Source organism: Notechis scutatus, chromosome 3 (genome assembly GCF_049901735.1).
Source record: "Notechis scutatus isolate UNSWTSFEM ecotype Mainland chromosome 3, rNotScu1.2, whole genome shotgun sequence".
NCBI classification, from domain to species: Eukaryota; Metazoa; Chordata; class Lepidosauria; order Squamata; family Elapidae; genus Notechis; species Notechis scutatus.
In genome coordinates, this window is record NC_142011.1 from 14858767 (window position 1) to 14881394 (window position 22628).

The following is a 22628-nucleotide window of genomic DNA, read 5'->3' on the forward strand; positions in this document are numbered from 1 at the left end:
ACATGGAGGCATTGAAGACACTTGACAACATCCTTCAAGACAGAAGAGTCTGTGGAAGACTGATCCTTCTTAGCAGTGCCATCTTTTGGCAGCAGTAGATTGGTTATTTTTTTTAAAAAAAAAAAAAGCTGGTGGGACATCCAAGGCTACCTATGGCCTGCAGCCACTTATTGTATGGGACTGATCTAAAACAATTAGAAATTTAGAAATACAGAATATTATGGAGAAATAATATGCAGTGTTCAGCATAAGATGCCTTCAGGTACTGTATATATCTCAAAGGCACTTTTTTAAAGGCAACGGGACTTAAGAAGAAATAAAGAAAAACAGTTCAATTGCCTTTTGAAAAAGTATCTTTGAAACAACTATGACTTCAGGTATAGTTTATCCAAAAAAAAGTTATACTTTATCGGTTTCTATAAACTAATTTATACCCACATTATCAATAAAGGTAAATTCTGTCCATAAAATTTGTAACTATCTATATGTGGGAGACTTTTCGTATTTTTAAAAATTTCCCTGAAGTTGAGCTTGATGCTTGGCAAGAATATAGTTATGGTTTGCCATTGCCTTCTGATTTTTTTGAACGGGCGGGTGGAGGAACTGAAGGGGGGAAGGGGAAGGAAACATTCCAGATTGGCCTGAAAACTTCCTTGTTTATTTCTGAATTTATTTCTAAACATATGGATCTAGGTTGGCTAGAAATTATATAGAAGCTGACTCAAGGTATCTGGAGGGCACCAAGTTGGAAAATGCTGCTGTACAGAATTTAAGGAAATTCCAGATTAAGAAGCCCAAATATTACAAGGATTGAAATAAAATCAGCTAACCTATCTGTCCAGGTAACAGGGAGAGCTTATCAGAATCTCAGAAGCCAGTCAGGAGATGGGTAGACAATCTTCTTCTGCAGAGTTGAGTGCAAGTAAGAACAAAGCTCCAGCCTTCAATAAAAGAACTGAAGCTCATAATGTGAACAGCAAGCTAGGGTGGGTAAGGCCAGTGCCCCCATATACTGGAGTTTTACTTAATGAAATGGGATCTGGGCTGTGAGAATAAATTCTGGTATGAGATTTTGAGCCAGAAGTAGCAGCTGATATTACAACTCTTCAAAAATTAACTGTTCCATCTCCCATTATTTTTCTTCTAATTTTCTACTATTGCTATAGGTCAGGGGTGGGCAAACTACGGCCCGTGGGCCACATCCGGCCCGTTGGTCTGTCCAATGCGGCCCGCCCCTGAAAAAAATTGCTGCCATTGGTCTGTCCAATCCGGCCCGCCCCTGAAAAAAAATCGCTGGGCGTGGCGTATTGCCCTGTGCTGCGTGGCCCCCAAAGCTGCAAAACAGTGCGGAGCGATCTAGGGGTAGGAAAGAAAAGAAATTTGCAAAGGCCTCGGCTGGGAGTTCGAAATCACCTTCGAGTGCGACCTCTCCGAAGGTGAGTCCCCGCCGATCCCCCCTTTTTTTCTGGGGCTTCCAGGCTTAAACTTTGCAAAGGCAAAGCTTGCAGGCTGGAGCGTCTTCCCACCGAGGAGCGGGAAGGGTTCCAACCGGCGGGCAGGGCGGGCTGCTTGGAGCCACCTAAAGCTAGGCCGCTGCTGGTGGAGCCTTGCCCTGCCTTGGTGCCCCGTTTCCCGGCTTGATGGTCCTGCTCGGGCGGCACTTTAGAAGCCTGCTCCCAGCACCCGAGCAACTTCCCAGCAACTTTCCGCTTCGTTTTAACTCGTGGGTGCTTGCGCCTGGCCCCGAGCTGTGCGGCGAAGGGGAAGCCCGGCAGGCAGGCTGCTTGGAGGAGGCGACCCGGCGGCGCTCCGGGCTTCCCCTCCGCCGTGCGGCTCGGGGCGAGGCGCAATCGCCCGCGAGTTAAAACGAAGCCGAAAGTTGCTGGGAAGTTGCTCGGTTTTCCGGGGCTTCCAGGGCTTTGCAAAGGCAAAGTTTGCAGGCTGGAGCGTCTTCCCGCCAAGGAGCGGGAAGGGTTCCGCCCGGTGGGCGGGGCGGGCTGCTTGGAGCGGGCTGCTGTGCGGCTCGGGGCGAGGCGTGAGCGCCCACGAGTTAAAACGAAGCTGAAAGTTGCTGGGAAGTTGCTCGGGTTTCCAGGGCTTTCAGGCTTAAACTTTGCTCGGGCGGCACTTTAAAAGCCTGCTCCTAGCACCCGAGCAACTTCCCAGCAACTTTCGGCTTCCTTTTAACTCGCAGGCACTCGCGCCTGGCCCCAAGCCGCGTGGCGGAAGGGAAGCCTGGCGGGCGGGCGGGCAGGCTGCTTGGAGGAGGCTCCGGGCTTCCCCTCCGCCAGGCACGAGCGCCTGCGAGTTAAAAGGAAGCCGAAAGTTGCTGGGAAGTTGCTTGGGTTTCCGGGGCTTCCAGGCTTAAACTTTGCAAAGGCAAAGTTTGCAGGCTGGAGCGTCTTCCCGTCGAGGAGCAGGAAGAATTCCGCCCGGTGGGCGGGCGGGCTGCTTAAACTTTGCTCGGGCGGCACTTTAAAAGCCTGCTCCCAGCACCCGAGCAACTTCCCAGCAACTTTCGGCTTCCTTTTAACTCGCGGGCGCTCGCGCCTGGCCCCGAGCCGCGCGGCAGAGGGGAAGCCCGGCGGGCGGGCAGGCTGCTTGGAGGAGGCGACCCGGCGGTGCTCCGCAGCAGCAACAGGCAGTTTCGCCCGGGCTCCGCTCAGGTGTCCGGCTGGGGCTGTCAGGAGTTGCTACCGCCGGCGGAGCTCCGTGTGGCTCCAGTCCCGCATTGCCTTGGGAAGGAAAAGGCAAAACCAGGAGCCGCTGAGCCTGAGCCTCCGGTGCCGCTGCTCCTGTTGCAAAGCACCGCCGCGGCTCTTCCTTTTTGCCTTTCCCTTCCCGAGGCAACGCGGAACTGGAGCCGCGCAGAGCCGTGCCGGCGGTAGCAACTCCTGACTCAGGGGCCTCCGAGGGGAGGGGAAGGAGGAGAAGAGGGGGGAAGGGGGCGATTCCCAAAAAATCTTGTGCTGACCCGGCCCGTCTGTCAAATTTTAAAAGTCAATGCGGCCCCGAGCCAAAAAGTTTGCCCACCCCTGCTATAGGTAATAAATATTCAGAGGCACGATGACTCATTGAGTAAAAATACTGAGCTTGTCAGCTGGAAAATTGACAGCCCATGTTCGAGACCTGTGTATGGTTTGCCAATTACACAGTGGCAGATAGGACAGCGCTCTAGAGGATTAACATCATTGCCCAGAGGATCATTGGTTGCCCTCTCCCCTCCTTGGAAGAGCTTTATAGCTCCTGCTGCCTTAAGAAAGTTCAAAACATTCTTAAAGATCCATCTTATCCTGGGCACCCTTTTTTTGAACTATTACCATCTGGCAGACGGTACAGGATAATAAAAACAAGGACAAATAGACTGAAAAACAGCTTCTATCCCAGAGCAGTAACTACACTGCTCAAAAAAATAAAGGGAACACTTAAACAACACAATGTAACTCCAAGTTAATCACACTTCTGTGAAAGCAAACTGTCCACTTAGGCAGCAACACTGATTGACAATCAATTTCACATGTTGTTGTGCAAATGGAACAGACAACAGGTGGAAAGCATAGGCAGTTAGCAAGACATTCCTAATAAAGGAAGTGGTTCTGCAGGTGGTGACCACAGACCACTTCTCAGTTCCTATGCTTTCTGGCTGATGGTTTGGTCACTTTGAATGCTGGCGGTGCTGTCACTCTAGTGGTAGCATGAGACGGAGTCTACAACCCACACAAGTGGCTCAGGTAGTGCAGCTCATCCAGGATAGCACATCAATGCAAGCTGTGGCAAGAAGGTTTGCTGTGTCTGTCAGCGTAGTGTCCAGAGCATGGAGGCGCTACCAGGAGACAGGCCAGTACATCAGGAGATGTGGTGGAGGCCGTAGGAGGGCAACAACCCAGCAAAGGCTACCTCCGCCTTTGTGCAAGGAGGGACAGGAGGAGCACTGCCAGAGTCCTGCAAAATGACCTCTAGCGGGCCACAAATGTGCATGTGGCTGCTCAAATGGTCCGAAACAGACTCCATGAGGGTGGTATGAGGGCCCAATGTCCACAGGTGGGGGTTGTGCTTACAGCCCAACACCGTGCAGGACGTTTGGCATTTTCCAGAGAACACCAAGATTGGCAAATTCACCACTGGCGCCCTGTGCTCTTCACAGATGAAAGCAGGTTCACACTGAGCACATGTGACAGACGTGACAGGGTCTGGAGACACCGTGGAGAATGTTCTGCTGCCTGCAACATCCTCCAGCATGACCGGTTTGGCAGTGGGTCAGTAATGGTGTGGGGTGGCATTTCTTTAGGGGGCTGCACAGCCCTCCATGTGCTCGCCAGAGGTAGCCTGACTGCCATTAGTTACCGAGATGAGATCCTCAGACCTCTTGTGAGACCATATGCTGGTGCGGTTGGCCCTGGGTTCCTCCTAATGCAAGGCAATGCTAGACCTCATGTGGCTGGAGTGTGTCAGCAGTTCCTGCAAGATGAAGGCATTGATGCTATGGACTGGCCCGCCCATTCCCCAGACCTGAATCCAATTGAGCACATCTGGGACATCATGTTTCACTCCATCCACCAACGCCACGTTGCACCACAGACTGTCCAGGAGTTGGGGGATGCTTTAGTCCAGGTGTGGGAGGAGATCCCTCAGGAGACCATCCGCCACCTCATCAGGAGCATGCCCAGGCATTGTAGGGAGGTCATACAGGCACGTGGAGGCCACACACACTACTGAGCCTCATTTTGACTTGTTTTAAGGACATTACATCAAAGTTGGATCAGTCTGTATTGTTTTTTTCCACTTTAATTTTGAATGTTACTCCAAATCCAGACCTCCATGGGCTGCTAAATTTGATTTCCATTGATAATTTTTGTGTGATTTTGTTGTCAGCACATTCAATTATGTAATGAACAAAGTATTTAATACGAATATTTCATTCATTCAGATCAAAGATGTCTTATTTTTGTGTTCCCTTTATTTTTTTGAGCAGTATATATTGAATTCTACTGTGTAGTGTAATACTAATGCAGTACTACTAATGCAGTATGAGGAGTTTTCAAATTAATTGTATATTGTGTGAAGGATGTGTGTTTTTGTTTTATTTTTATAGTTTTCTAATGTATGATATAAACTGAAGATGACATTTAATTTCATTGTACGAGGTGCAATGGCAATAAAGTAAACTAACCTGAGCTCTGCCCAACAAGGTGAACTCCCATTATCTGCCCCAGCTCCTACCCACCTTGCAGTTCGAAATCATGCAAATGGGAGTAGATAAATAGATAGCACTTCAGTGGGAAGGTAACAGCATTCTGTGAGCTTAGGCAGATATTCATATTGGCCACATGTCCACAGAAATATCTTCGTACAATCCTGACTCCCTTGGCAAAGAAACAGAGATGAGCACTGCCGCTAAATTCAGACACTACTAGATAGGAGAAACCTTTACTTTTCACCTTAATAAATATTTTTAACAGATTAACAGAGTTGGAAGGGACCTTGTAGGTCATCTAGTCATCTAGTCCTACCTGCCGCCCAAGCAGGAGAAAATTTAAAATTCTTGTGTAATGATTAACCCCTAGAGCTCATTTTCAGAAAGGGATTTAGTCTTTTGGTATACAAAGACATGACTAGGGAATTTTGGAAACTGAATTCCACACATCTTAAAGTTGCCGAAGTTGACAAACATTGCTAAGATGCCAGAGAAATTGAACAATGCTGGAGCTAAACCTTTATGGAAGTCCAGAACTGGAATACAATAGATTTAACCTCACTTCTTTCATTTCAGGTACATGAATCTTGATTCTGAATTAATCCCCTCTGCCTTAGAATCCAGGAGTTGGCCAACTCTGAAACATATCACTAACAATAAGTCCATCAAGCTACTAATTATTCCAGAGTGATTATAGGAGGTGTATGGATGAACAAAAAAAATCAGGTTTATAGATGGATATGTTAATGCTTTTGAAGATGGTATTCAAGCTTTTCCCACCCATTTTACGATTAGTGCCCATGTTTTTTCTGGTTACAGCCAAAGCAATTATATAATAACAAATTATATATTATAAAACAGCAAATTATAATATAATTAAAACACCACATAGAAATTTATCACACCAGAAACTCTTTCAACTCACAAATTTTCTTCTTCCAAAGACTTTTTAGGCATTAGGTTAAGAAAATAGACCAGGCATTTTTCACTTTTCAATTCAGTCAGTAGGATCTTGGCATTAAAAATATTTGTAGTACATGATTCAACTGGTTAAAGACTCTCAGAGGAAAGCTGGTGAGCCATATTTCTTCCCATTGACTTTAAATGAATATTACAGCTGGGCAGCTGTTATTTAGATTCCCTTTCTGATATTGGGTTGCCAATGTACAATTACAAGTACAATTACCCTTGCTACACAGGCAACAATAGAAACGAGGTGGGTTGTAATGTTATGACCTTTATAATGTCATTAAATGCTGATATGAATTATGTTACCTGTCTAATAGTATCATAAGAATAGCATGGCTTCTAGTGGACACCTTGGCATGATCTGGCTTGCCTGAAGAAAAAAACCTCAACAGCTACACAAGTGGACCTTGGAAAATTCGCTTATAACAATACCCTATAGAGGTCAAGAATGCCCCAGATATAATTAGGAAAGTTTAATTTCCCAATTAGACAACAGCAATTCCTTTTCTTTCACAACAGATGTTTCTTTTGTTTTGGCTACCAATATTCTTAATTCCCATTTTGACTTCTTGACTTTTTTTTTTTAAAAAAAGAAACTAACAACTGTTAGTCGTCTTGTTGCAATAAATTCCTGAGCTAAATGCATAATGTAAGGTTAACATTGTTTTTTTTAATCTTACCCTTAATTCACCACAAAATTGACTTGCAATTATGCAGACATCATATTCTATTGTAAAGATGCATCTGGTATTTTTCCAAGGATACACTTTGCCTAATCCCTGTTGCTAAGGGTCTTTACAGAACTAAAGTGAGTGTGTGTGTGTGTGTGTGCATGCGTGCAGAGTCATCTCTCCAGGCATGCCACCATTGTCCATTGCTCTTTTGGGTTCCAGTCCGCACATGCACACCGGCCAGCAGGTCTTCGCATGTGCAGGAGTGCCGGAACCCGGAAGACCAGCTCCCTGGTGCGCATGCGCACACTGGCCAACTGGTCTTTGTGCGCACATACACATTAGAAACCAGAACACCAGGTGACCATGCACGCACCAGGAGCTGCACTTCCGGTTTCCAGCGCACACGTTTTGGCACTCAGTGTCTTTTCGATGCGCGCATGCTCCGTTTTCAGCATTTAGTGCCGAAAAGGTTAACCACCACTGGTATAGGCACTCTGAAATGTACTATATTTTACATCTTAGCAACTAATTGGAAAAACATGATCTCTATGTTGCTTCATCCCAAAAGACCAGAATTTTAGGATCACAAAAATAATCATAGAATGGAGACCTATGAACAAATTTAAAAAGTCTAATTAACTTGATTATTCCTGAAATAGCAACAAATGATGTTCCCTGTGTTCTTTCCCTGATAGCACTGCAGCAAAGGAAAGAAACCTATAGCTATCACTGACAAAAGGCAGTATCTTTCTGGTAGTACTAAAATTCTGAGAGTTACTGAATTTAAGTGAAGGAAAGAAAGCCCCAAATTTAAGATAATTCCCCCTCCCAGAAAGGAAGACTAAACCAAAAAGTATTATAAACATTTTGGGCAATCCTTATTTTCCCAATTTTGTCAACCCAACTCAGGAGTGTCAATTCCAGCTGAAACCAGTGTTGGAGATTTCCCTCATTAAAGGTATACACATACTTACATGTTCATATATTTGTGTCTATGTGGGTATTTATATCTACCAGAAGCTACAGACAACACCAAGACAAAAATATGAATTAATATTAGCTAAAATAATTTAAAATTCATGAAAAAAATAAGGTGCCCTGTTTATAAAACTATTTGATCTCCTACATGCAGGTACTAACATTCTCTCAAGTCAGAATAAACCAGGATCCAATCTGGATCAGTCACTGGGACCAGAGGCTTTTTCTTCCGAGCTTTCGGACTCATCCTGGAGCCTATCTTCAGGAAACTCCTTTCTAGCCAGAGAGAAGACATCTAGAGAGAAGTTCCCTGAAGATGGACTCCAGCATGAGTCTAAAACCTTAGAAGACAAAACAAAACCTCTGGTCGCAGTGATCAACCCAGATTGGATCCTGCAACATTACCCTGGGACATGTATATTCACTTCATTCGTAAGAATAAATCACAGAAATACCCAAACATGTACACACATACTTCTCTGTTTTCTTCTTGCCATATAGCAAAAGAGAAGTTTAGGGTAGCTACAGTCCACTCCAAACAATTATTAATCTTCAAGGTATCTATGCTACTTAGCAACAATATCTACATCTATTTGCAACTCTGGTCATTTACTTTTTCCAAATAGCATATTTTATTTTTCTCATAGAAATATAGAATTCGCATCTATTCAAATAATTAGTGGGGATTTTCTTACTAGATAATTTACTTTAAAATCACTGCTTGGTAGTATATATAGTATGAATATTGTGAGCCCAAAAGATAGATCCTAACAAATTCCTATATATTATTGTCATCCATGATCCAAACAGAATCCAATTCTGTCTTTCCAATCAGAGACAGTTCTCACTCTCAGAAGATTAGTAGTTTCTATGAAGAAGAGGGAGGCAATTACATCTTTTGGAATGACTTGAATATAGCAACACATGTAATCACGGAAATCATACAGAGCAAATACAATGTAGTGGTTACAGAGTTGAAATGATACTATACTGCGAAAATTCAGGATTAAATTTACCCTTCACAAGACAGGATCCAGAGAACACTTTGTTCAATATATGTGATGAGGCATTCCATTATAAGTCTGTTGCTCTCGGTATGTGTTGGGCTATAGGTCCAGTATATTCCACCTGCATGGCCTCTGCTCACATTGGCAAATAAATACAGACTGCATTTGGTAGGAATTATGAAGCCTGAGATAGTACAGAATCATGGCAAAAAGAATAGAAGGGAAAGCAAATTTGCAGAGGGGTTAAAGAAGGGAAGGGCAAATTCTGTAGCTAGCTCTTAATTCCTAGTTGATGATTGTACCTCAGCTCTACAAAACCCAAGAGACTCCAGGCAAATTGGGCATCATAATTAAGGGATTAGAATGGCATCTGAAAGACTGAGATTCAAGTTGATTCGCAAGCACAGAAACTCCTTGAGTGACTGTGGGCCAGTCAGTTTTCACAGACTAAAGACAGCATTGTCTAGTGCAGTGGTGGGATTCAAATTTTTTAACTACTGGTTCTGTGGGCGTGGCTTGGTGGGCGTGGCAGGGGAAGGATACCGTAAAATCTCCAGTCAGAGGTGGTATTTGCTGGTTCTCCAAAGTACTCAAAATTTATATATATATTTGAGCATAAGCCCATACATGGATAAGGAGATCTTCAAATTTTTAGCCCAAATACCATGAATAAAGTACCACCCATGGATAAGTCAATTATAAGTCAATTATGAAAATTAAAAAATATAAAAATTTTGAGGGTCAGTTATCTACGAGTGGTGCATTTTTCAAGATATTTTAGTGAAAAATTTGAATCTCATCTTATTTGCAGATGGGTTTTTATGTGCATATATATGATAAGATGGCATGTGGTAGTTTATCCAGAAACGGTTTTAATTCACTTGAAAAATTTAAAAAAAATACTACACATTTTAAAAGAATCTTTCTTCAGGGATAATTTTTGAAACTGTCATCTTATGAAAAAAAAATCTAGTTTCTCTTCCAAGGATTTCTAACTGTCAAACACATAAAGATTAGTTATAGCCTGAAAAGCAATATGGCTTCATTTGTGAGTTACATATACAGTAACAAAACTATTGAAATAACTAAATAGGATAGGGAAAAAAGAAAGAATAAGAAGAAAGAAAATGGACAAAACTGACATTAATTCTATTCTAGAGAGCTTGGAATATTGCATCCAGTTTTGGTCAACACAACTTTAAAAAGATTTTGTGACTCTAGAAGGAGTGCAGAAAAGAGCAACAGAGATTATTAGGGGACTGAAGACTAAAACATATGAAGAATGGTGATAAGAATTATGTATGTCTAGTTCCAATATCTAAGGGGCTGCTGCAAAGAAGAGGGGGTTAACCAAAGAACCTGATGGCAGAACAAGAAGCAATGAATGAAAACTAATCAAAGAGAGAACCAAATGAGAACTAAGGAGAAATTTCCTGACAGTTAGAACAATTAACCAGTAGAACAATTTGCCTCTAGAAGTTGTGAGTGCTCCAACACTGGAAATTTTTAAGAAGAGTTTCAATGACCATTTGTTAATGTTATAGGATTTCCTGCTTGAGCAGGGGATTAGATTAGATTAGAAGATCTCCTAGTCTGTTATTCTGTTACTTCCTGGTTAGATTAATTCAATATACTCTATATGGGGCTGCCCTTGAAGTCTGTCCCAAAATTAAAACTGATCCGGAATAAAGCAGCACACATAGTTTTGGGCACCTGATTTGTCCATGTTGAACCACTCTTATATGAACTATACTGTCTTCCAGTTTCATTTCAGGTGCTTTCAAGGTGCTGATTATCACCTTTAATGAATGACATAAAGATGGGTTATTTGTGGGATCTCTTCTCCCTGAGGATACCTTCATGCTCCATTGCTATATTTTAATGGAAACGAACATTTATCTACATGTTCAATTGTAGACTTGGAAGCATTTTGAATATGATCCCCAAAAAATGTTTCAGCACATGCAGCAATACAAATGTATCATCTGTCTGTGACTCAAGAACAGCTCCACTCCCTTTTAATGGCTCAAACAACAATTGCAACACAACTGTAGAGTTATAACTTCACACTTATGTAAGCTCTGAGGCTGTTATGAAGCTCTGCGCAGCCTTAATAGATTAGACACCGGTTCTAACCATATTTGTAGAATATGACATGGATATTCAGTTCTGCAGTGCAGAATCCATATGATACTGTATACAGAAAGGGGCCTGATAGAAAGGTTTTCTAAATATTCAAATCCTAACAAATCCTAGAATTGTCACCTGATATTGGGAAATAAAATCCCAATTTCCAATTTGAATTAGTGATTTAAATTGATCAGCAGGTTTCAGCTGTTTCCTGCATTCTTCAGAGGAGGTTACATATTTTAAACAAGATAATTTATTAAGCCACTCAAATATTAACAGATCTCTTAGGCAAATAAAGACATTAATAAATAATAATAATAATAATAATAATAATAATAATAATAATAATAATAATAATAATAATAATAATAATAATAATAATAATAATAATAATAATAATAATAATTTATTTGCGGTCACAGACCAAAAAATAAAAACATTAGAAAATTAAACAATTACTTCCAGTATATATTAGGGCCTAACAAGAGAACTGCAGACCTACTCCAAATTATTGCAAAGAGCCATTGTACACAGTGCTAATCAAACATGTTGACCTGAGTGACAACTACTAAACAAAACTTTGCCATTATGGTTTGTAAGGATCTTCAAACTTTGCAACTGAAAGATCTGCACTCTATCCTCCCCAAACCAGTTAGCATCTAGCCCTGTGAACAACAAATGAGATCCAGCAAGGCCTAGCATAGCAAAGAACACTTTGCATTAAATGCTGTGAAACATTCCTATTTATGAACCTGGTACCCCCCTACATACAGTATTTTTAGCCACATATCTTCAGTATTTTCAGGAAAAGTGGAGGATAGATGATATTTAGCTAAGAATAATTGGAGATATCATTCAGAGAAACACTGAACCGTGGGAAAAAGAAAAGAGGGAAGCTAACATGAATGTAAGATAAGAGGGTGCAAATCCTGTGGCAGGCTTTGAGTCCTAACTTGTGGTGCACCTCAGCCCCAATCCCTGGCAAGTTGTTGCATAGCTCCAGGCAAAGTCAAGTGGCCGTTGTTATACAATATCTGGGTAAGGTACTGGATTAAAAGTGAGGAAACATAGGTTCAAACTCCACCTCAGCCATGGATGAAAACTTTTAAGTCAGTCACTCTTTGCCCAACTTAGCTGATAGGGCTGTTGTCCTGGTGGGGGAGGGGATGCAGGAAAGGAGTGCTCAATGGCCACCATGAGCTCCTAGAAGAAGTGGGTCTCTCACTCACTCACTCAGACTTGTGTGTGCCCTCAAGTCAGTGTTGATTCCTGGCAAGTCCCTGCAGTTTTCTTAGCAAAGTTTTTCAGAAGTTTGCCACTGTCTATTTCCTAGGACTACGCTAGAATAACTGACCCAGGGTCACCAAGCAGGTTTTGTGCCTCAGGCAAGACTAAAACTCCTCTTCTCCCATTTTCTAGCTCTGTGCCTGAACCACTACACCAAACTGGGACCTCCCAGAGGGAAAACAAGATATAAATCTTTTTGAAAAGCCAACAATGTTATAGGGTGTGTGTGGGAGAACCCAACTTCTAGTCTCCTCTCAATCCTATAAGATTCTTGAGTGACTTTGGGAAAGTTACTTTATCTAAGTCAACCTACTTCACAGGTTTGTTGCAGAAGGCTTGTGTATGTTGCCTTGTGTTTCTGAACATAAGACAGGGTATGTCTCATAAACCAACTAAAGCTGTGAGATCTCAACAAACTTCTGGAAATATTTCTAAAAGGAGGCAGAAGGAATACTTTTGAGGTCTTAAAGAAAAACTCTTTGAAGAATCTAGCCTACAATGGGAATATTATTAAATTGTTAGCCTTATAGGCATCCTTTATTATTTTCATGTGGCTTAAAGCAATAATACAATTACCTGCAGCCTCACTGTCTGCAGTGAATAATAACTGCCTTGAGGCTATCAGCTGCATCTGGTCCTACCAGGAGTAATAGTAGCAGTATCACTTTGCAGAGCCACCCCCAATCTCTTGTCCTTAATAGTCCTTGGATTATAGAGTACACACAAGCAGGATGCAGTGCCTGGAAATTATGGGAGATGAAGTTCAACTCACCTCAAAGACAGCAGACATCAATTTCCCTGTTATTCTGCATTTTAAACACTTTAAAATGCTTTGTGTGCATTCCTCACCCGTGCCCTTACCCCTCTTCCAAGTAAATGGCAGGGTGTACTAAGAGATTCTAACACAGGAGAAATTTGAACTGGGGAATTACCTCATTTTCCCAGCTGCCCCATATATAAACATGTGGAATTGTAGGGTGGCTACTATAACAGCTAACTCTGAGCCTCAAATGACACATTGGACCAGCTTCTGTTTGATTTCAGCCTGATTCCTCAATCTTCACTGGTATGATTCAACTTATCTGATCTGTGTTGATGGGATGCCAGTTTGGTCTGATGGTTAAGGCATCAGGCTAGAAACCAAAAGACCATGAGCCTTAGCTATAAAAACACCTGAGTATCCTTGAGCCACTCACTCTCTCTCACTTTACCAGGCTGTTGTGGCCAAAATAGGAGGAGGAAGGAATATTAGATATATTCACTACCTTGAGCTATTTATAAAATAATAAAGGTGGGATATAAATAAGCAAAGTAAATTTTGGCTGGGGCCAAACAGCTCTCCTGTTATAGGTTAAACTGCACTGCTTCCCAGGGTTTTGAGCATAATGTCATCAAACCCCACCAAACATTGAAGAATATGCACAAAGCATAACTAGTCCAGAAACAATATCCTGGCTTTATCCCCTAATGTAGCTTAGAATGCAACTTCAACAGCTGCACACCCATGTGGTTAACCTGATTAATGAAGTAAAGTAAACCCATTATCTGAGTTTGCCTACACTTTTGAAACAAACTAAGCAAATGACTGAATTTGCAGAACATCCTAAGCTATATTAAAAACAAAACAAAACCCACACCTAATAAGAATTAACACTTAATGAATTCAGCATTTCAGGCAAATATTACTGCTATTTGGCTACATGATTTCATTAATCATGTTGCATATTCCAATAAACCAATAAATAACCAATAAATAAAAAATGTATTGCCATTGGGAATATGTATATGCCATATGTTATGCAAGGTAGCCTTGGGTGATGCTGCTGCCAGTCCTGGCTTACACAAGACTTACACAAGACTTACACAAGACTCATATTTGCAAATTGCTGGTATTGTTACATTTTTAAAAGTAGATGCTAAAATGCAGTTTGTGAAAAGATCTTACAAATAGACTTGTCATTTAAAGAGAAGAGCAGGCTGTATTAATATATTTTATTACTTAAACTTATTGGCTGCCCAATTCCAGTGGAAAGAACATAAAACAGCTAAAACATTAAATCAAGTACACAGACCAACTTAAATAATCTAAACCATACAGCAGACCTTCCTCCTACTTTATTTATCCTCTCATAGTTGAGGTGAGAGCCTGGGACAAATCCAGCAACAACAGAATTCCTGGTGCCACCATTCCCCCAGGATGATGATGAGAAAGTAGTAAAAGACCTATTATGGCCAGAGGCCTCTTCACTACCACCTTCTGTGCAGGATGGCCAAAAGGGCAGAGATGGGAGAGAGAGAGATCGCTAAGATATTTTGACTATCATAAATGTCCACTGATTGCTAAGCGCCCGAATTTTGATCATGTGACCCCAGAGATAATGCAATGGTGGTAAGTGCGAGTATCCTTTTTTTTTTTCAGCACCATCCTAACTTTGAACAGTCACTGAACAAATGATTATTTTCTGTTTCCTGGAATGAGAGTCCAGTGATGACCTCTGTGGACCACTCTCTGGATCTGGATCGCTGGGAGTCCCTTGGGTCATCAGAAATGCTGCTGGTGAACAAAGACTATATCTCACTGAACATGGGTCAAAACTTTTGTTAGTATTTTCCACATAGGGATAAATGCAGCAAAATGTATTTTACTATTCAATCACCTCCTCAGATAGCCAGCCAGTAGTCCTTAATTGAGCAGGAGAGATCAGCAGGGCTATTGTGAAGAACATTCTAGGCAACTATCAAATAGGGTTGTTTCTCTTTTTCGGTGGGGTTGGGGGTGCCATCAGGTCAGCAAAGCCAAGTTAGACACACCAAGCCCAAAAGATTCATCGTCACTGGACTAGGACTAGGAAGACTAATCTGATAACCAAATTTTGTCAATATATATTTGGGTCATATATATATAAATGCCTCCTTGAGCTTCTATAGAAAAGGTGGAGCAAACCCAATAAATAGCAATAAGCTTCTATTAAGCCCAATCTTTTTCATACAATTTTAACCAATTCTACTTCTCCAGAAAGTATTTCTTGCCCAGCATCTGGAATTTGGGAGTATATTTCCCCTGGAAACAGAAACTTACATAAGTGGTTTTATCCTCTTAGATACAACACTTCCCATGCTGAAATGAGACAAAATTAACTTCTGAGGAAAAGAAAGATCCTTTTCCTGCTTGACATGCCAACTTATCCCTTTGCCCCAGCTCCCTATAGAGTGTCCCCACTCACTCTGGGGTGTTGATCCAGATGATATCCAGGTGGCAGTAGTAAACACACTCTTTATCTTTGTAGGTGTAGCAAGTACAGCGTTTGGCTCTGTGATGGACCTCCCCCAGGTCAGCCATGTTGTCCAGTTTGGAGCTGGTAGCTGAATTCAGCCTTCCGGGTTCTGTGCTGGTTTCTTTGCTGACTCTCGCTGAGAGCCCCAGAAATCTCAGCCCTGTGCTGTTACTCTTGCTCACACTGGGAAGCAGCAGGGGATGAGAGGTGGATAGCGAGAAACCTGCAAATTGTGGAGGGCAGGGGGGAAGTGGGGGTGGGGGGAAAAAAAGGCCAAATTAGGTTGAAGCTGTTCCTAGCAAAGCAGTCCAAAAACTCTTAGTGCCACATCTTGAAAGTAAGTGGTGTCAGGTTTGGATTTCTTTTTCTCAACTTCTCGAATTACAACTGTGACAAATCACCAGGCAACATTTGAACAGAGACCATTCAAATGCCCCCCCCCCCACCTCGAGTTCACGGTAATGAATGAAAGCTGGGGAAGAAGTTTTCTCAAGAAAGGGAACCCAGAATCCTGAAAGCACTTTTTCATTCAAACAAACTCAGCTAGAAATGTTAGTATTATGTTTTTCCATCTTCAAAGCACTCTAGATAGGTACTGTCATAACAAGCCTGCAAGGCCTGCCACCTCCAAATTCCAACCAAGACTGTTTTTTTATCATTTCTGGGCTGCTGGCTAGTTCTTATTTTAGGATTTTCAGGTGCCAGTTTCACAGTCTGTCTCTCCACGATCACAACTCCTAGCAAAAGAAATTGGATTATCTTTTCTTTAGAACCAAACAACATGATTTGGCCACCACATATAATATCAGCAACATAAAGCTTTGCAAAGAAGGGATCTCTCTTTCCCTTGGCAGAAAGAAGTATTATAGAATCATGGGGCTGGAAGGGACCTCGGAGGCCTTCAACTCTCTTACTCAAGGCAGAAAACGTTTTGTTTCCTTCTATACACCAAGAGAAAAATATATTTTCCCTTGACATGCAGAACAAAAAAGAATGTATTTCTGCATATTTCCTTTGGGTTGGGATGGATTGGGATAAAAGATAGATAACCTTAACAAAGTTGGCTACTAAAAAGCTTTCAAAATTTTCACCGATGGCTTTAGAAATGTGATTTCGGACATTACAATCTCTCTGTCCGATCCAGCATCTTGTCTTTTTATATGCTTCAAAAACATCAAAAATTATTATAATTATGTCATTGTTTTTAAAGAAGTTTATTCGGGATGCCTCGATTTCTCCGAGGCCCGAAACAACTTTATTTACGAAGCAATTGACATCTGGAATTGCCCTGCACGATTGCACTCTGATGCCCGTTTTCCAGGCAGTAACACAGGAGCCCGTATTTTGGGCAAATAATTCCAAGCCAACTTGCCTAGGCTCGCGGTGAAAAAGCAACCTTTCTTCGCGCGGCTAACCGCTGTCAAGAAATGGATCAGAAATCCTCAGGCGACATAGGCATCTATCTTTCTCACACGCAACTCTTTATTTATTTATTTGGTTAGTTATTTTTCTTTGCGTTTTACCTGCGCTCGAGAGAAATGTAAGTCCAACCAGTATCAAGAATCCCCGCTCCATGAAATCCAGATTGCAAGCTTCTCAACTTGCAGTAAATTCCGGGAGCAAGAGAAACGCGGTCAAAATAAATAAATAAAACACAAATCCAAATCCAGTTAATATTTGCAACGCGTCAAATTTCTCCTGGCTGACTCTCAGTTGCCACGCGCGCCCAGGTCTTCTCAGTGCCTGAAGTCTCGAAACGCCGGGGAAGCCTTCCTTCCACCTTCCCCTTTTTTTGTAAGCTAGTCTAAATACGGGACAAAGCTACCTCTAACTCCATAGCTCGCCTGCTCTTTTCTCGCTCCTTTCTCTCTTCCTCGGCAGCCTTCAATCCGACCCTAAACTGGACCCTTGTTTTTCCATTAGACGCCGTCGAGCATAGAGCCGTTTCCAAGCGAGGTCGTCTGGCTGTTATCGCTTCGTCTGTCCAGGCTGTCGCATCGTGCTTCCTCCGGCACTTGACCCACGCGAGACGCCGAGGCAAGAAGAGCCGGCACGCGCTGCTCCCACGCCGAGACCACGGGACCAGTCAACCACAGCCGAAAGCGAGAGTCTGCGCGGCGAGCGCAATGCTGCACTTCAAGGGAGCGCTTCCCTCTGCTGTGGGCGGGGAACCCCGGGAGAAGATGGGGCGCGGTTCCCCCAGAGGTCTTGGTGCTGGTTGGTTATGCCTTAGGCCGGTTTTTACGTGCTGAGGTCCGTCGAGGCTGAGCGTGTCCCTTAGCGAGGACTCAAGGGGTGCCCCTGCGAAAGACTAAAATGAATTTCTCTAAAAGGATTTGTCGAAAGGCTTCAGTGGAAAACATTGGAGCTGCCCCGCTCAGCTATAAGTATATAGGTTGAGTTTACAACATCGAACAGAGCCAGACTAAGCTAAAATAAGCTAAGCCATGCTTTTGTGAACTCAACGATTGACTGAGTTCACAAAACTAGCAAAATTGTAAACTACATAGAAATATGTAGCATATTCCGCCATGTAAAAGATTTGCAAAAGATTAAACAATAGCTCATAACTAGATTCATACAGGGTGATAAACCAAAATTAAACCAGATGTGCATTTCATGAATTTATGGCTCAGTCAAGCTATAGTTAAACCAAGCCAGATAAGGCTTTGTTTCAATGTGCATCTCTGATATAGGTAGGCTTAATTAATGATACGCATCCAGGATATCTCAGTGTTTCCTTACCCCGACCATGTTGAAAAACCTCACCAAAGTACACTTTCTCCATGGTTTGGTTCACACATGCTAAACAAGGATTTGCACAAACTTAGTCTGCTATATCAATGCAATTTTTTTAATTCACACAAAATGCTAAGCCAAAGCAAGCAACCATATGATGGTACACTTATGTGAATTTAGTCGTCTTCTTCCTTATCAGCAAGGCTGAAAAAGGAGTGCTCAGTGACATTTACTGAATTTCCAATACGATTTGCTTTCAAATCTCAAAAATCCATTAATTTATGAATGTTATGGCCCTTTTTTATGTATCAAAAATTTACACAACATGTAAATACGGAGGAAATAAATCTAAGCTAATGCCAGTTCACATTTAGCAGGAACAATGAAATACATTCACAAAACTCTTGAAAAGTTTCTTCTAAAAATCTGCAGCTCTTAAGTGTGGCTAAATGCCTCTGCCACAAGCGCAACTGTGCCTCATTTACAGACGAGCCACTGCCATAATATACCACACAGCTCTCTGTCACTAGGAAATAATTTACACTTCCTAGATCTTGTGCTGAAGGACAAAAACCTAACTTGTCAATCTTTGTTAAGGAACCATTTGGTTCAAAAGTACAATAAAACTGAAAGTCAGGAACATGTAAGTGCAGCACATATAAAAAGCACCTTTTAAGTGTTTTTATCGATCAAATCCTTCCCAAGGACCTGGGATTGGCAAATATTGTTTGATGGTGTTAAAAGTATCATTGCAGGATATAAACTGTTCCAAGTAAAGCTGCCTTTTACAATTGACTGGTGTTGATTTTGTCCATGTAGATCAGTGGCCCCCAACCTTTTTTGTGCCACAGCCTGGTACCGGCATCACAAAATGATCCACGGCCCGGTACCAGCATCAGCACGCTTGGCAAGGCGAGCCGAGCGACCGGCCAGCCAGCCGTCCCCTGCTTCTCCCCGCCACCTTCAACTCCTCCTTTGTACCTTTGTCGATGGGCTTCGGGACGGCTTCGGGACGGTCGCTTGGCTCGCCTTGCCTTGGGTGCTGAAAGAATCCTCTCACCTTAGTTTTGTTCGAAGCCGCCCCCCCCCCTTCGATGAAACTAAGGCGCGAGGATTCCTTCAGGACCCAAACACCGCTTTCCAACCGGAAAAGCTCACCGGAAGCACTTTCTCATCAAAACAAGATGGCGGCGCCCAGCAAACCGGCGGCCCGGTAGAAAATGTTCCACGGACCGGGACCGGTCCGGGGCCCCGTGGTTGGGGACCCCTGATGTAGATAGTATTCAAGTGGTGCTCAAAATTTACTGAAAGTGCTCAATATAATATGAAGTTTTTTTCTTAACAGTTTTAAAAAGAGTACTTGAAATGATCTGGTAACAATGAAATGCTGGGAAATAGCAGAACTTTGCAACTGAAATTATTGCTTACATGGTATACTAGCAGCATATCCAGTGTTGAATTTTCTACTTGCCTATTCTGTATATATCCCAAAAGATTGTCTGCTTTTTATTATTGTTTTAATCAAGTGTAAACATTTCCAGAATTTTCTGTCCAATTGTTATTTATTAAAGTAACAAGAGCAATTTTGTACAAAGGTCTGGATTCTATACAGGCAAGGAAGGATTTTCTTAAAGAAGAAAACATAAATACGGTACAGTAGAAAAGAAGGAGCACTTTGGTCTTTGCCCCAAGAGCAAAGTCAGCTTTAGAAGTAACCAAACACTTTCTTTAGGTGCAATCAAAGTGCAGAAATAAAGCATCCCAGTTCTGGGCTTGGATCCAATTATGTTCTTTGGGATATGATGCAAAGGATTTGACTGAACCTTCATTGCAGAAAAAAACACTGTAAAAATAAGTAAATAAAATATTCTCAAAGTGGTAGTTTCTGTGTGATTATTTTGATGAAAGGGAGAGATACACCTGCAACCTGAGAAGAACAAAATGCCTGTGTTTACATTTGCTTCCAAAAGCAAGAATGGCTTTAATCTTGTGTATGACCAGGCCCTGAAGATCAGCAAATTTGGTGGAATTATATAAGTGAGTCCCAAACATGGGTCATGAGACCCCCTTAGGGAACATGTCATATTTGTAGGGGGTCATAGTAAGTTTCTGAGGTGTCACCCAAACATATAATCATTTTGTTGTTATCCTCACATCTCATTCTTTGTGCTAATTTCAGCAGCATGAATACAGAAAACTGCTATAGTTTATGATGTATATCTTAAGAATGGCTATTGAAGTGAGTCACAGAAACAAATGAGGCTGACAAAAGGGATACAAGCCAAAAAAAGATGTCAATCTCTTGATACCAGGTAAAAATCACATGAAAGTTGACATGGTGCTCTTCTTTAAATTGGGTAAATAACAAACCTGAAGAAAATTTAAGGACTCTAATTGTTTTAATGTTCTAATTGTTTTTATTTTATTTTATGATGTTGTTAGCTGCCCAGTGTCATTTGATAGTAAAAGGAATGGTATATAAATTTAATATAAATAAATAGGGATAAATTAGCCCAGATAAACATTTTGAAGCTGCAATGAAGTCAAGAATTACCGTGGTTCTTATTTAGAAATTAAAAGGCATTGCCTTAGTAGTTTTTTTTATCATGGAGAAGGGGATACTGCTTTCATTATTCTGATGAAAGCAGTGAGACCCTGGGGTCACTATTGTTTACTTAGGAATTCAACTCACATCTCTTGTAAAAGCAATGTTACATTAGCTGAATTGAGGTATTCCCAAAAGTAGAAACACTGCAAGCACTATTGACAAGCTCTGTACCTTCAAAAAGTCACTCTGATAGCACAACTGAAGTATGGGCATCCAGACAGGCAATGTAGAATTCTGTCCTAAAAAAACTAATTGTACATACAACTACTGAACAAAATATAGTTGCCTGGGAATTTTGATGCTCATAAACAAGTTTTTTCATTAATTTAACTGGGAGAAATCTGTGAGTAAATATCAGGCTTCTTTAATTTTCCCCTTTCAAAAAATTTGGATTATACCTCTCAGAAGGATTATGAAAATTGATACCCAAAAACTTCTGAAGAGTAACAGCTTGAAAAAAAACCTGGCATTTTATTATTAAATCCTCATCCTTATCCATCCTCATGAATGCACAAGACTGGTACTTTCTCTGAATTTTTTTAAAGGCTCACACACATAAAATGTCAGTGGACTGCTGCATCTGGATTCAATTAGTTTTGTGTCCTAGCAGCCATTTGTAAAGAAAATATATTTCATAAAACCAGCCAGTTTTCTATCTATTGTTAATTAGGAGGTAAGTGTTTCCTCATATGCAAGTAGAGGATTTGTTTAATTTTATTGTTACAGTTGTTGCCAGTAACTGAAGTGGTACAATAATAATCCTCAAGGAATGATCAGCCTCAAAGCCCATGTGTTCATGGATTAGATGTTTCTTTATTTATACCAGGGAAGATAACAACAGAACAGGGCCATTTTTCTGTTATGACAACAGCATATTCTGCTTTTTCCATATTCTCCTTGTAAGTTTTCCATTTTTATAAACCTTTTGTTGATCCATTTGGATCAAAGAGTAAAATAAAAATAGTGTCTTAACCCTGGATGAGAAAACTATAATCTCCCATTTTTCAAACACTGTGCTATGATTGCAAAGATCTCCAGATTTTGCTAGTTATACAAACAATATCAGCAAACAGAATAGACATCTGTAGAGAGATCTGGATTGGACATGCAAGTGTGTTTTTCTTGCTAAATATATACATTTTTACCTAAGATTATAACATTTTAAATTCAGTCAAAATGATTTGATGCTGTTGGGTAAGGCAATATTATACAAGTCTATATTTTTTTAAAAAAAGAAGGAGACAGTCATTGTCATTTGCTTCAATTCTACTTCAGTTCAGAATCCAAACTAAATCATTTTCAACAAGCCATTCAGACATAACCTAAGACTTGCAGGGAAGAAGAATCAATTCCCTGGGTCTACTGTTGTAGTGTTCTTATGGTTAGGAATGTTTTTCCACCATTCCAAATCTGCCTTTCTGTAACATAATATCATCACTCCATTCCTACACCCTAGGATGACGGAGAATAAATAGGTCACCTTCTAGTTTATCTCCCCAGTCATTTGTTTGAAGCCAGACATATGCAATTCTTTCAGGCTTTCTTGATAGCATCTATTTTCAGTCTCCTGATTATTCTAACTATCCTTCTCATTGGTTTCACTGACTCTTAAAATGCATGACACACTATTAGATACAATAGTTGAGACTGGAGACTGGCCAATGCAGAACAATTAATAATAGACATATGGAAACAATATTCCTGTTGATGCATCAAAAAACTCCATTGGTATTTTTGACAATCATGTTGCTAAAATGGCTGATTCAA

At 41.4% G+C, this 22628-nt stretch overlaps 1 protein-coding gene across 1 annotated transcript in view; it reads right to left on the bottom strand.

Annotated features, from left to right (window-relative positions):
* EDN3 (endothelin 3) overlaps positions 1 to 17784 on the bottom strand; it is a 36714-nt gene extending 18930 nt beyond the window's left edge. Inside the window, exons 1-2 of the mRNA XM_026664849.2 lie at positions 17038 to 17784; positions 15464 to 15737 (exon numbers count right to left, since the gene is read on the bottom strand). Of these exons, the coding sequence (XP_026520634.1) occupies positions 15464 to 15737; positions 17038 to 17089 (326 nt within the window). The 5' untranslated portion in view covers positions 17090 to 17784. The remainder of the gene's footprint in view (positions 1 to 15463; positions 15738 to 17037) is intronic.
* Positions 17785 to 22628: the final 4844 nt, after the last annotated feature.